This window comes from Zalophus californianus, chromosome 2, assembly GCF_009762305.2.
Source record: "Zalophus californianus isolate mZalCal1 chromosome 2, mZalCal1.pri.v2, whole genome shotgun sequence".
Classification (NCBI taxonomy): Eukaryota; Metazoa; Chordata; class Mammalia; order Carnivora; family Otariidae; genus Zalophus; species Zalophus californianus.
Genome location: NC_045596.1, coordinates 13,731,202 through 13,747,057, shown reverse-complemented (window position 1 = coordinate 13,747,057; position 15,856 = coordinate 13,731,202). Strand labels below are relative to the sequence as shown.

At 43.6% G+C, this 15,856-nt stretch overlaps 1 protein-coding gene across 1 annotated transcript in view; it reads left to right on the top strand.

Annotated features, from left to right (window-relative positions):
- Positions 1-942: 942 nt before the first annotated feature.
- The window catches only part of FAM184B (family with sequence similarity 184 member B), a 144,948-nt gene continuing 130,034 nt past the window's right edge, over positions 943-15,856 (top strand). Inside the window, exon 1 of the mRNA XM_027598011.2 lies at positions 943-1,910. Coding sequence (XP_027453812.1) covers positions 1,764-1,910 — 147 coding nt within the window. The 5' untranslated portion in view covers positions 943-1,763. The remainder of the gene's footprint in view (positions 1,911-15,856) is intronic.

Sequence of the window (15,856 nt, the reverse complement as noted above, 5' to 3'; positions counted from 1 at the left end):
GCAGAAACTACTCTAAAGGGAGCTTGTTTAAAATGTGCATTCTCGGAACCTCAACTCCAAGTATTTTGACTCAGGGAGTCTAGCATAGGACCAAGAATCTATATAACCTCCTGGCAGTGATTTTGATTCAGACTTTGTTTTCTAAATGAACTGGGAAACTGAGATGTCTTGGAGAGAGAACCTAAGATGATATACCAGGAACCAAAAACTGTTATATCATTGGCCATTCCTACCCAGTGTAGTATACTGGGGCTAGAGGAAGAAATTTAGAATAGGAATATCTTGGTTTCAGTCACAACTGGGCTACTTGCAATTGCCTGGCTTGGTACAAATGTTCTGGATCTATTTTCTTATCTATAAAAACGGGTATTGTTACCTGCAATGTAGAGGAATGGGATTGTGGTTTCTGAAACCCTTTGGAGCTTGCTTGCTTTATCAAGATGACTAAAACTCTTGATATAAAGCAGTCTGTAAAATGAAATATATTAAGCGTGAAAATTGCTTATTATGGCGATGCTATTATTCACATATTAGGAAAATGTGATCAGGGTGTTGTCACTTTCCCCAAAGCCCACTGTTTGAACCCAGAGAAAGCAAGCCATAAAGAAATTTGGTCGCTAACTCCACTCAACAAGCAAAATAAAAAGGCACAAGCTCGTAATCCTGATGACAAGATTCTGGCTCCATTTGGCCAGTGGCCAAGAGTGTGGATATGGATGAGTCACTTCCCTTTCATTGAGCTCGGTTTACTTAGACTTTCAGCTCCATCTGTTAGTCAACTACTCCATTCCTCTTTGCTTCCTCCTTTCCCGCACCTGCTACCAGCCTTTCTACCTCTCTGATGACTTTTCCTCCGCGCTCCTACCGCTTCTGGTACGTTCCGCGCTTTTCTTGTCCCAGATTTCTGTCACCAGCTCCTCGGCCGTCCCTTTGGCTTCTTCCCTTTGTTCGGTGATCTCTGGCGATCCTCCCGCAAAGTCCGGGCTCCTCCCCAAGATGGGGGAAGGGGGGGCTGCCCCCCGACTGGGGCCCACACTGTGCGCTCGGGTCCCAGTACCTCGTCGCGTCCTCGCGACTTGCTCTTACCTCCCTTTCCCTCTCAAGACCTCCCGCCCCCCAACTCCGCCTTCAGCGCCGAGCTCCGAGGCTCCCGAGCCTCCGGCTGAGCGTGCTGGTCAAGGTGCCATGTCACTCGCCACCCGTTCGCCACGGAGAACATCGCCAAGGGCCCTTCCCAGACCGTGCGCCCCGGCTGCCCGACGCTGAGGCCGGCTCTAATTCTTCCTTGGCTTGGGATGCCCACCACGGGCGGGGGCAGTCGCTGCTGAGTCCGGAGCCCGGAGCCCGGAGCCACCCACGTGTCCAAGAGCGCGGCGCGGGGCCAGCGCAAACCTCTCCAAGGCCGGCGGCTCCTAGTCGCGGAAGCTCCACCGTTGCAAGCGAAACCCTCACCCGCCCGAGAGCGGCGCGCGGGTCGCGAGCTGCACGTGCGGATCCTCGGCGCCTCGCCGCAGGGTGCGGGTGCCCGCAAAGCCGGCGAGCCAGCGAGCGAGCGCCGGAGCAGGGAGGGTGGGCTCGCGGACCAGCGGAAAGGCCAGCACCTCGGGTTGGCAGGGGCCGCGCGGCGGTGCGGCCGGCGGGACTGCAGTGCCACCGCTCCCGAGAAAGCCCACACGCTCACACGCTCGCGCGCGCACGCACGTGCACACCGCGGGCAGCGAGAACACGAGCGAGAACCCTTGAGTGTTGGACGCGTTATAGCCATGGCTTCTGTCCTCAACAGCAAAATTCACGCGTCCGGGACTTGCCAGGGCTCCAAAGCTGATGCCTGCGGTGGCGCCGACTGGAGAATGGACTGGGATCCCGAGATGCACGTGAAAATGTGCAAGAAGATCGCCCAGCTCACCAAGGTAAAGTGAGGCGCTGCGGGCGGGCGAGCTGCGCGCCCTGGGGGCCCCAGGTTGGGGGAGGGGGGACGGGCCCAGGAGAGGCCCAGGCTGAATCCGGGCAGAAACTTTGTCTGGGAAGCCGACCCGTAAGGGCACTGGTCCTAAATCTTGGTAACTTGACCTTCTGGAAGCGCCTCTCTGGAGAATGAGGATCCTGGCCAAGGAAACTCCTCCAGTGCTGAGCAGGTGGTCTGTGTTCCCAAGGTGGGAAACCTAGTTGAATCAGCGCTAGTGTGAGTGCGCGCGCGCATGTGTTTCCTTTGCCAGCTCTGCTCAAATGATCGGCTCTGGAATGTTGTGATTTTATTCATCGCTGTACTTTACAGCTGGGGAGGTCATGTGGGCCCTATTTAAACACTTGATGAATTTATTCCTTCATTCAACAAATATTTGAGCTATTTGTTGAGTGCCAACAGCTTGTCTGGCGCCGTACTAAACCTGGAAGGCAGCCCGGGGGACTTACTATCAGACTGGTACAGATGTGTGTAAGAGCATAAATGGGGAAGTGCACGAGTCCCCCATTAATTGCTGGATTACAGAAGACCTTGGGAGGTCAGCCCGCCTATCTCCCTACCTCCTCCCAGGGACGAGACTGAACCTCTCCAGGACCGGAAGAAGACCACCAAGAAGATGCCACATTGCCCTTGGTTAGCTCTGCAGCTTCCCTATTAGGAGCTCCTTATTGTAGGTTCCCCTCCTGTGCCTTGTGTATAGATGGAAACAAAATCCCTCTCTTACAAGGTCCCAGTGGGGGAATGTAGCTGTTTGTCGTGGGGTTTCCTTTTGATCTCATAATAAACTCTTGATACCGTGCCTGCTAGTGGAAGGGTCAGGTCCAGATTCTGTCCAGTAGTATATGGGACATGCTCTCTTCTCTATCTCCCTCCCACCTCCCCACACCCATTTTTTTGTAGGTTCACAGGCATTTTCTTCTCTGACTATTTTGCCAGAAGGAAGAGAGCACAGAGTCTTGGAATTGGACACAAGCTGCCTTCTCCCGCCCCACCCATCAACTTCTCTACATTATTTGCATATGAGCCTGTCTCCAAACAGTGATCTCTTTAGTCAAGGATTGAAAAAAGGGAATGGAAATACCCCTTGAGGCGTTGGCATGTGTGGCTGGCACCAACTGATCTAATCTACATTTATCCAAATGGGACATCAACCCCTAAAAAATATTGATTCAAGGCTCTAGGCACAGTATAAGACATGTCTATCTTTAAGGAATCTAAAATGTTTTTGGAGACACGAGTTTTGAAATATGGAAAGAAAACTCAGAGACACTACTGTAATCAATTGCTAAGTTGGGTTTTTCAAACTATGAGTTCTATAGACGTGGAAACAAAGGGTAAATCATTATGGGCAGGAACAGTTGGGGAGATTTTATGGAAGAGATTAACCTTGAATTCAGTTTGAATTTATGGAGTGCCTACTGTGTTCTGGGTGCTGTGCTGAATATTGATGGCATGAATGGCATGAAACTGACTAAGACACAGTCCCTACCCCTGTGTATAAGAAACACCCGAGCAGATCATTTCAATACAATGTGGTAAGCATTCCACTCAGTAGTATTTATGGCACACCTATTATGTGCCAAGCACTGAAGATAACAGCAGTGGAGAAAGCAGCATGATCCCTAGTGCACAGTAGGCAGTGTTTCTCAAAGGATATTCTGCATTAGAAATCATAATGGATTCTTATTATGTAGTGCCTCTCTATACAATTTGACATTTTAATATTGATATCGATATGCTACCTTTCTTTTGGCTAATGTTTGTGTGTATTTTCCATCTCATTATATTGAATCTTTCTGTTAAATTTTATTTTAGTTGTATTTCTGACAGGGGAATTTAATCCTTGTGCATTGATTGTGATTACTAATATATTTGGGCTTATTCTTCCATCATGTTTTATGTTTTTCATGTGCTAACCTTTTTCATTCTTCCTTTTCCTCCATCCCTGCCTTCTATTGGATTAGTAAAATGATCTATATTCCCTCATTTTCCACTGCTGGTTTGAGGGTGTTAGGTTTTATTTCTATTCTTCTCAGAATTGTCTTTTATTTTTCAACATACATACTTGACTATAATTTTTTCTAACAAAGTTATTGTGTAATTCTTTCTTCCTGCAAAAGATTTTCTTCTAAGATTTATTTACTTATTTTAGAGAGAGAGAGAGCAAGCAGGGGAGTGGGGAGGGGTGGAGGGAGAAAGAATATCTCAAGCAGACTCCCCACTGAGCCTGGGGCTCCACCCGGGGCTCAATCTCAGGACCCTGAGATCATGACTGGATCCAAGATCAAGAGTTGGACTCTCAACCCTCTGAGCCACCCATGCACCCCATTCCTGCAAAAGATTTTTGCAAACTTTACCCATTTAACAGCCCTCTCCTTTCCCATCTTGCCATTGTTATCTAGAGTATTTGACTTTTTTAAATTTAAAAATCATTTTTATAATCAAGTCTTAATTAAATTCACTGACATTTCATCACCTCTCACTATTTTTTCTTGAATCCAAAGCCTTCTCTTTGGGTTCACTTTTCTTCTAGCTGAAGTTCATTTCTTTTCTTTTTTTTTTTTTTTAAGATTTTATCTATTTATTTGACAGAGAGAGAGAGAGACAGCGAGAGCAGGAACAGAAGCAGTGGGAGTGGGAGAGGGAGAAGCAGGCTCCCTGCTGAGCAGGGAGCCTGATGCGGGACTCAATCCCAGGACCCTGGGATCATGGCCTGAGCCGAAGGCAGACGCTTAATTGACTGAGCCACCCAGGTGCCCCTGAAGTTCATTTCTTAGTAAACTTTTCTGTAGGGGTCTGGGTGGGGGAGGGAATTCTTTGTATATTTGAAACTGTCGTTGTTTTGCCCTCAGTGTTGGGTGATAATTTATTTGGGTATAAAAATCTGGTGAACATTTTTTTCCCAAAGCACAGTGATGAAGGTACTCCATTGTTTTCTGGCACTGGTTGTTGCTGGTAAAAATTTAGACTGTTTCATTCCTTTGTGTTTAGTCTGCCTTTCTCTTGATAGCATTTAAGATTTGTGTTTGTTTTATTTTGGTGTTTAGCAGTTTCAGCAGAACTTTCTAGATGTTAGTGTACTTTCTGTTGAGGATTGGTGTGCTCTCTTTAATTCTGAAAAATTATCAATGATTTTCTCTTCAAATAATGTTTCTTTGTCATTGCCTACATTCTCTTTTCTGGAACCGCCATTAGGTCAGTGAGGAAGCCTCTCCATCTATATCCTGAAATGTGATTAAAAAATTCTTTTTGCCTCTGTGTTGCATCCTGGTGAATTCCTTAATCCAATCCTTCTTTTCACCAGTCCTCTAAATAAGTTGTCCAGCCCAGAGTTTTTCCCGTCTTCAAGTCTCAAGTCCTGTTAAGTTTTAGAATTTCAATAATTATATTTTTCATTTCTAAGATTACTAATTTCCTTTCTGATTTTATTAACTTAATTTTTCCAGTTTTATTGAAGTATAATTTGCATATTATAAAATTCATCTATTTAAGTGTACAATTCAACATTTTTTGGTAAATGTTCAGAGTTATTACATTATAACCATAATCCAGGTTTCAGGACATTTCTATCCCCAAAGAAACCTATCCTATTTGTAGTCAGTCCCCATTCCCACCCCAACACCAGGCAACCATTAATCTACTTTCTGTCTCTATAAATCTGTCTTTTCCAGACACTTCAACTCAATGAATTGATATAATATATGGTATTTCCATCTGGTACTTTTCACTTAGTTGCTTAATCTTAGCAGAATGTTTCTGAGGTTCATCCATGTTGTAACATATGTCAGTCATTCATTCCTTTCCATTGCTCAGTAGTACCCCATTGATGGGTGTGCACTTTCTGTGGCAGACATTTGGGTCATTTCCACTTTGGAGCTATTGTAAATAATGTTGCTACAAACATTACATTCCTATGCAAGTCTTCATGTGGACACACATTTTCATTACACTTGGGTAGATACCTGGGAATAGAATTGTTGGATTGTATGTTATTTTTTTAGATTTTATTTATTTCTTTGAGAGAGAAAGATAGATCACAAGCAGGGGGGTGGGGAGGGGCAGAGAGACAAGACAAGTAGACTCCCCACTGAGCAGAGAGCCTGACACGGGGCTTGATCCCAGGACCCCAGGATCATGACCTGAGCCAAAGGCAGACACTTAACTCGCCACCCAGGTGCCCCTGGATTGTATGTTATATTTATGTTTAACTTCTGAAGAAACTGCCAAACTATTTTCCAAAGTGACTATCATCTTACATTGTTTAGCCTACTTTTCCAAGAAAACCCAGTCCAACCCCATGCTCCCAGTTCTCGGGTTACAGTGAAGTACATTACTTACTCCATGGTTCACTTATTTTCCTTCATTTTTCTCCTGATGTTTACTCTCCTGGTCTTCATCTCTAAAAGTTGAGTCCTACTTATCTATTGTCTCACTTCCCCCAAGAAAAGCCTTTGAAAAACCTGCCTTTGAAATTAACCATGTATTCATTAATTATTAATTATGCATTCATTATTTTTTTCTTACATCTGTTTTTCCAGAAGTTCGTACAATGCCTGGCACATGGTAGACGCTCAGTAAGCTTGTTAAATTTAAAGTTTCCTCCCACAGATTTGGTTAACATTTCTTTCATGATATTTATCCATCTGATGTCGTAGTTGATTTGTATATAGTATGTCCCTTAAAAATCATAAACTCTAATTTATTCACAGTACTTTGCACCTGGTAAACATTTAATATGTGTTAGGGTAATAAATATTCATTCACACGGTTGTTCAGAGTCCAAGGTACACATTAAAATCACCTGGGGAGCTTTTAAAAATACACCAGTGAGGGGTGCCTGGGTGGGTCAGTCGTTAAGCATCTGCCTTTGGCTCAGGTCATGATCCCAGGGTCCTGGGATTGAGCCCCACATCGGGCTCCCCGCTTGGAGGGAAGCCTGCTTCTCCCTCTCCCACTCCTCCTGCTTGTGTTCCCTCTCTCTATCAAATAAATAAATAAAATCTTAAAAAAAAATACACGAGTGAGACAACTAGATGGATCCTAGACTGGAGTCTCTACTGGAAGGAAAAATGCTGCCAGGAGACAGTCAAGTCTACTGACAAACTGGAATACAATGGTAGAGAAATGAAAAGTGTATGTCAATGTTAAATTTGCTGGGGTTGAAAATTTACTATGTGGCTATGCAACAACATATCCTTATTCTGAGGTAATGCACATTGAAATAGGTCTTAGTTTAAAAAAAAAAGATTATTTATTTGAGAGAGAGTGCACGCACACATGCATGTGCAGGGAGTGTGGGTTGGGCAGAGGGTCAGAGGGAGAGGGAGAGAGAATCTTAAGCAGACTCCTCACTGAGCACAGAACCCAACGCAGAGCTCGATCTTACAACCCTGAGGTCATGACCTGAGCTGAAATCAAGAGTTGGACACTTAACTGACTGCACCACCCAGGTGCCCCAAAATAGCTCTTCTTTTAAGGACATAACTATGATGTCTTACTCTCAAAGCATTTTATTTTATAAATAATTTAAAAATAAATAAAATTTAGAAAGAGAGCAAATGATAAAACAAATGGGACAAATGTGAAGCACAGGTGAGTCTCAGTAAAGGGTATGGAGATGTTCTTTGTACTGTTCTTTTTTTGGCAGTGTTTTCCTAAGCTTGAAAATCATTTCCAAATAAAAAAATTTAAAATAAACACAAAGCCTAACAAGGCCCCGGGCCCCATCTGTAAAGGAGAGGAGAGAGAAGTGACAGGCATTGCTCTTTTCTCAGGGCCCCTCAAGAACTCTTGATGTTAACTCAGGGTCAAGAACCATGTTTCAGAGCACTTGAAGCTTTAAGTAGTAAAGTGGGCACAGAGGAGTCATTTGGGCCAAACGAAGTTCCAAATCCATTCCCCCACTAAAGCCTTTGGGAAAGCATGAGGCAGGTTTGCCCAGCCCTGATCCTGGGCCTGTCAGGCCAGTCTCTACTTTTTGCCCTGTCCTAACAACCTCCAGCTAATTCTTTTTTTGGCGGGGCTCTCCACATCCTCATACCCAGAAGGCTTGGCATCCCTCACACCTAGGGATTCCCCAGTTCCAGCTTTCAAGGAGGCATAGAATGGCTTATCCCAAATAGAAGCTTTATATTAGACCAAGAAAATGAATGGGAACGTGTGCATTCCCTCTCCATGAGACATCTCTCGAACTGAAGACTGACTCTCAGGAACTGGGACCGCAAACGTGATAACCACATACACGTGGCACTCCCTCCCATCTCCCGATCAGAGGAAGAGTGCCCAGGAGGCAAGGAGCCATTCTGTCAGGTGCCAGAAGCTGCCAAGCTAAAAGTGTAAGGAGTAGAATAACCCGACAGGACCCTCTCAGGCACCCCTTGAAAAGGATCTCTGCCAGTCTCTTGGAAGACCCTGCAATCAAGGGCCTGCAACTTCCGCATATTAGGAATACCTTATGATTTTTTTTTTAGTGTTTATAATGTTTTCTTTTTTTTTTAAGATTTTATTCATTTATTTGAGAGAGAGAATGAGAGATAGAAAGCACGAGAAGGAAGAGGGTCAGAGGGAGAAGCAGACTCCCTGCTGAGCAGGGAGCCCGATGCGGGACTTGATCCCGGGACTCCAGGATCATGACCTGAGCCGAAGGCAGTCGCTTAACCAACTGAGCCACCCAGGCGCCCTATAATGTTTTCTTTTTGAGCTTCAAGGCTTTATGTTAGTTCCTCACCTCCTCTTTTATTATTTATTTATTTTATTAAGTATAGTTGAGACAATGTTATATTAGTATCTGGTGTACAACATAGTAATTGAGCAGTTTCATACATTGCACAAAGCTCAAAACAAAAATCACTGCATGATACATTATTACAAGACTATGCTTCTTGTGCTATACTTTCATCCCCTTGACTTATCTATTTTATTTTAAGATTTATTTATTTTAGAGAGAGAGAGAGACAGCACGGTGGGAGGAAGAGGGGCAGAGGGAGAGAATCTCAAGCCGACTCTCCACTGAGCACAGAGCCCGACATGGGGCTTGATCTCACCATCCCGAGGTCACAACCTGAGCCAAAACCAAGAGTCACACTCTTAACCGACTGCACCATCCAGGTACCCCTTGACTAATCTATAACTGGAAGTTTGTACCTCTTAATTTCCTTCACCTCTTTCGCGCATCTCCCCAACTCTCTTCCTCTCTAGGAACTACCAGTTTGTTCTCTATATTTATGAGTCTTTCTGTATTGTTTGTTTGTTCATTTGTTTTATTTCTTAGATTCCGCATATGAGTGAAATCATACGGTATTTGTCTTTCTCTGTCTTATTCCACTTAGCATTGTACCCTCCAGATCCATCTGTGTTGTTGCAAATAGCAAGATTTCATTCTTTTTTATAGTGTTTGTGTTCTTTGCAAAGGTTTTGACATACTTACTCATCCTCTTGTGCACAGCAGTTCTGCATAACAGGAGGGAAGCACCGTCTTTAATGGAGGGAGGAAAAATACGAGACCCAGGAGAGAGGGCCAGCATTCTTGCCTGACGTTACATTAGTATGTATTGACAGAACCAGGACATCCAGAACCCAGTGTTGGCTGTGTGGGTGGGGGTGGTGGAGATGATATTTCTTCCCTGGTCATCCTTATGTTTCCATAACCTCTCCCAATTATCTTCACTATTTTTTCCCATGGAAGGAGAAAGGTGTATCCAATTAGTGAGGCTGAGAGCAGGGATTGGGCAGAGTTCTTTCCTCATCCTCCCTTTTTCCTCATGGAGTGATCTTCCCATAGAAGCACACATTCTGCTCTGTCTGCCATGCCATTGATTTTTACATGATCTCCCCCTGGTCCAACGTCTACTAAGACATGTTAGCAGAGGGGCGCCTGGGTGGCTCAGTCGGTTGAGCATGATCATCGGATCATGATCCCAGGACTCTGGGATCGAGTCCCACGTCGGGCTCCCTGCTCGGCAGGAAGGTTGCTTCTCCCTCTCCCCACCCCCTCGTGCTCTTTCTCACTATCTGTCTCTCACACACACACACAGAAATAAATTATTTTTTAAAAAAAGGTTAGCAGAGACAGTGATACTAACGTGTGGGGGAGATAGTGGATGTCTGTAGGGATGAAGTGGGTGATATCGTTATGGAGAATAGGTCCTGGGTATAATCAGAAAGATTAAGGAAAAACATTATAATTTCTTTTTTTTAAAGTTTTTTATTTATTCACTTGAGAGAGAGAGAGAGAGAGGACAAGAGAGAGCATGAGAAGGGGGGAGGGTCAGGGGGAGATGGAGAAGCAGACTCCCGACAGGGCAGGTGCCAGTCGCAGGGCTCTATCCCAGAACCCTGGGATCATGACCTGAGCTGAAGGCAGATGCTGAACCGACTGAGCCAACCAGATGCCCCAAAACAATTCTAATTTCGACGCAAAGTCATCTTTTCAGTCAATTTAAACTTGATTTATTTCTAGAGGGATACTTCTTACTCTTATTTATACTAGTAAATATAGATGAAAATTAAATGAGAATAAACATGAAAACACCTGGAGAGCTAATGAACAATTTTGGAGTCTACCTTGGACTGTTCTTCCTCCTGATTCTTACATGGCTGGGATCAGTTAAAAGACCATCTTTTTAGAGAGGCCTTTTCTGACCTTTCAATGCAAAGGGGCCAACTTTCCTTATCTCTGATAGGAAAAAATAGGTCTTTCTTCCTTGATGATTTGACAGAGGAGGTTTCACTAACTTAACGTGGAGCATCTCGCCCACAACTGGTCATAGCGTGAGCTTGATAGATACTGGTTTCCCTTCCCTTTCTGAATGGGAAGAACTGCAGAGGGACAAGACTCTTGCGCAGTCATCAAAACCAGCAATGGGAACAAAGCCAGCCCTCGTCTGGGACAGAGGGGCAGTGTCCCAAGGCAGTAGGAGTGATGCCTGTTAGCACAGGAGTCCTCAGCAACAGGCTCCCCCTTGAGCCCTGTGTTTTCATGGCTTAAAGGTGTGGAAGTTTTATTGCACCCACTGACTCCCGCAGCTTCTCTGAAAATACCCTCCTGCTTGTCGGAGCTTGTTTGGGGACAGATGTTCAAGCAGTTCCATACCAGTTTGCTTTCGGATTCGAAATTGGAAAATGGCAGATCTGTTTTAACAAGTTCTCTCCGTTGGAATCTTTCCATTTAATGATGTGATTCATGGTGTAAAGCTGGCTATCTCACAAAAATCTTTTTTGCCATAAAACACCATGAGGTACACTTTAAGTTGGATGTCTTTGCACCCTACTAAGATGCCTTCACTTTTGCATGAGCATTCTGATGTCTGCATCACTCTTTCTTCCACACAGCAGCCAGAGTGACCTTAAAACTGAATCACACCCTCACACACTGTTGGTGGGAACATACAACATGGCAGCCTCTTTGGAAAACGGTCTGGTAGTTCCTCCGTTAAACAGTTATGATATGAACCAGCAATTCCAAAGTCCTCAAGAGAAATTAAAACACACACCCACACAAAAACTCATATACAGTTTTCAGAGCAGCACTATTCATAATAGTCCCCAAAAGGAAATAAGCTAAAAGTCCATCAATTGAAGAATGGATAAATAAAATGTGATACAGAGTACAAGGTGGCGGGGAGGGGAGCAGGTAGTGGCTACGGGATGCAAGGTTTCTTTTCTAGGGTAACGAAAATATTCTAAAGTCAGTTGTAGTGATGGTTACACGACTCTGTGAATGTACTTAAAGCCACTGACTTGTACTTTAACTGGGCAAATTGTATGGTCTAAGAGTCGTTATCTCAATAAAGCCGCTAAATGAAAACAGACAAAAATCAAACCAAAGCAAACGAACTGAATCCTCTCTTCCTCCTGCTTAAATGCAGTTCTGAAGCAAGTCCCGGTGACTTCACCCTGTAAATGAATACCAATCAGCCCACCTCTGTTCCCCGTTTCCACCCCCCCTCCCTGCCCCAACCCCTACTGGGTGGCCTCCTGAGGGGCATTGTGGTCCACCCTTGCCACCTCACACGGGGGCAAGAATGAGCTTTGAAAATATAAGCCAGAACGTGTCGTTCTTCTATTCAAAACCCACAGTGGCTGCCTGTTTCACTTGGAATGACATTTGTCACCTAAGGTGACATGTGGTCACCTTAGGTGGCTGCTTTCCGTGTCTCAGCTTCATCTCCCCAGCCACACCGGCCTTCTTTTGGGCCTTCAGATGTGCCCACTTTGTACTGCTCGGTGTCTCTGTTCTGTTGGTTTCTCCTGCCTGATCCTGGCTTGGCTGACCAGGCTCGGCTCAGATGTCTCTTCAGACCGGGCCAACCTGTCCACCTGGACGATGCTGCTGCCCATCCCGTGTCCGAGGCCCCCTCAACTCCAACTGTTGTCATCATTTCTCCTTCTCACTGTTTATCCCTTTCTCTTCTCCCCAGAGGAAGTGCCTTGAGGGCAAGGATTTCTGTCTGCTTTGTTCTCTCCTGTACCTCCAGGGCCTAAAAACAGTGCCTGTTTAGTGATGGGTGCCCACAACCCTTGTTCACTGATGGGCTAAATGCACAAAACTCTTCCTGGGTCTCCCTTTGCTCCTAGCATCAAATATCAAAGTTTAACCACAGCCTACATACATTTTATGGGAAAGTGGAGTAGCTTTACAAGGCCAGAACTCAGAAGGTACTAATCTCTAATTTTCGGAGTGGCGTGGAGAACTGGTTCTATCAGACAAATAAGTGGAATTCCTCCATTCCCTCCCAGGCCAGCATCTCACCTAAGTCCCTCCCGGCCCCTCACCACAGACACAGGGTCTGACCAACCTTGGTGTCTCCATTGGTCAGGTGTAAATTCCTTCAGGACACGAGATTTATAAGGTAAGATAAAACAGCAATGAGCAATCATACACCATTTTAGAAAACATAGCCATTTTAGAAAAGTCAAAAAAGATTTTAAAGCATCCCCAAACCTGTAATAACTATAGTGATATAATAACTGATAATATTTTTGCATAGCTTACTATATAATTCCCCATGCAAACATAGACCTGTAATTTCTAAAAACAGAGTTGCTTCATACATAACTATTGTGTTACCTGGGTTTTTTTCTTTAACCTTTCATAATAGACCTTGAGCTTGCCAACATAATTTTTCTTGGTTGTGTTAGTTTTCCAGTGTATAAATATTGTATAACTTCTTTCATCTAGGAAACATTTACTGAGCACCTGTTATGTGCCAGGTAAAATCCCTTATTTCATGGACCTTACAAGCAAGAGAAATAGAAAGAATGTGAACAAATACAATAGAAGCCCTTTTATTCAATGCCATTTGAGCATTTTGAATAATTGAAAAATGAAAACCACGAAGGAAAAAAATCTAACACAAAAATAACATTATTTTTTTTAAACTTAAAACAAAGGTCAACAAACTATGGCCCACAGGCTAAATCAGCCCACTGCCCGTCTTTGTATGGCTTGTGAATCAAGAACGGTTTTCACAGTTTTAAATGCTTGAAAAAAATTTTAAAAATAAGAACAATATTTTGTGACATGTGAAAATTATATGAAATTCAAATGTAGTGTCCAAAATAAAGTTTTGCTTGTGCACATTCATTTATGGATTATCTAGGGTAGCTTTTGTTTGGCACAAAAGTGATGGCAGATTTGAATGGTTGGGACAGAGACTGACTAAAGCCTAAAATAATTACTATCTGGACCTTTACAGAAAGAAGTCTGAGGACCCCAATTTAAAACATGTATACGAACATTCATTCACTAATCTTTTCCTGTGAGGCTCAGTTTTAATTCTTTGGGATGGCCTGCTGATTGGCATTAAACCTTATTTGTCTTACATAAACTATAGCCGTAGAGTGACCTTCTAATTTATCACCCAAATTGGACACTTCTGAGAATGAAAGGGGGCACTAAACCGGGTACGGTGCTGAAACAACAGGTGTAAACAGGGACTGTCCTAGATTGATCTGGATATGAGGTCACCCTACCCATAATGCACCTGTCCTATTTCCCACAGTGCATCGGTTCTATTTCCCATAATGCATCTGTACTCTTTCTTATTTGGGTGTCTTAATGTGGAGAAGAGAATCTAGATACTCTAGATTTTTTTTCTTCAGCAATGTTCCTTTATTGAATCTGTCCAAAGCATTCAACTTAGTTTTCATAGGAACAACTTATTTTTTACATTCATATATAACTGACTTAGTATGATGTTAGATTACATGATTACAGCAGCAGATACAACTGACCCAAACAAGTGACAGTTAGGGTGATCAGAATTGTTGTGGTTTTCCAGAGAAAGGATGAAGAGTACTAGTTATCCCCAAGTTGTTTGAATGGAGACGGATTAAGACAGCTTCTACTGTTTTTATATAGCAATTGAATTACAATTTTGATATGCTACCAAGCAAGAAGTGTGAAAACATTGAACAGCCTGAGGGATCAAGGAAGTTTTCCTGAGATAGGCAGGGACTATTATTGGTAGACATTTTGGTTGATTCTGGTTTTTCATTATTGTAATTAGTATTACGATGGACTTTTTTTTATTAGAGAGGAAGAAGGGGGCAGGGAAGGGGCAGAAGGAGAGGCAGAGAGAGAATCTTTTTTTTTTTTATGGATAGAGAGAGTGCATGAAGGGAGGAGCAGAGGGAAAGGGACAAGCAGAGACCAACATGGGGCTCAATTTCACAACACTGAGATCACGACCTGAGCCAAAATCAAGAGTTGGACATTTAACCACTGAGCCACCCAAGCGCCCCTATGATGGACATTGAGACTGTACTGCTGCACACTTGTTAGATTATTTTCTTCAGTTAAATTTCTATGAGCACAACTCACCTTTGTTATAGACTCCTATGAAGGAATATTAGGAAGATTGGAAGGGAGAGACCTGGAGAGAGGAGTATTTAGTAATTAGTTGAAAACAGTCTCATAGACAAAGTGTCCTCCTTACTTGCTAACTTCAAAGCTTGCCATTTTTTTAAAAGATTTTTTTTTTATCTTCAGAGAGAGAGAGTGCTCATGCATATGTGTGGAGGGGGAAGGGCAGAGGGAGAGGGAGAGAGAGAATCTCAAGCCGACTCCACGCTGAGCATGGAGCTCAATGCTGGGCTTGATCCCACAAACCTGAGATCATGACTTGAGCCGAAATCAAGAATCAGAAGCTTAACTGACTGAACCACCCAGGCACCCCCCCAAAGCTTGCCATTTTTAAAGGCATTTATTACAACTCTCTTCCCTCTATAATCTGAATACTGGAACAGTTCCATGGGAAAAGCACTCATAGTTGCAGAGACAATGGTGTACAGTAGTCCCCCTTTCTTCATGGTTTCAGCTACCTGGTGTCAACTACGGTCCAAAAGCAGGTGATCATCCTGATATATTGTGATATATATGTCACAATGCCTACATCATTCCCCTCACTTTGTCTCATCACACAGCATTTTATCAGCTCACATCATCACAAGAAGAAGGGTGAGTACAGTAAGATATTTTGAGAGAGAGAGAGAGAGACCACATTCACATAACTTTCATTACAGTGTAGCATTAAAATTGTTCTATTTTATTAGTAGTTCTTGTTGTTAATCTCTACTATGCCTAGTTTATAAATTAAGCCTTATCATCGGTATGTATGTAGAGGAAAAAACATACAGTAGGTTCGGTAGTATCTGGGGGTCTTGGGATATCTCCCCTGCAGACAGGGTTGGGGGGGGCAACAGTAATTACATTCAAACTACAGTGACATAATCACTGGCTCAGGTGGTCAGTTCACATTCTGACTGCTTAATGGACCTGTTTGAAGTTACTCACTGTATTCTGATCCTTCAGAGTAAGAGGATGCAACTAGAAAATACTAGTAGGTTGCTCAAGGCATCAGAGAAACAAGCAGCTTTCTCAGAGCTCAGGGG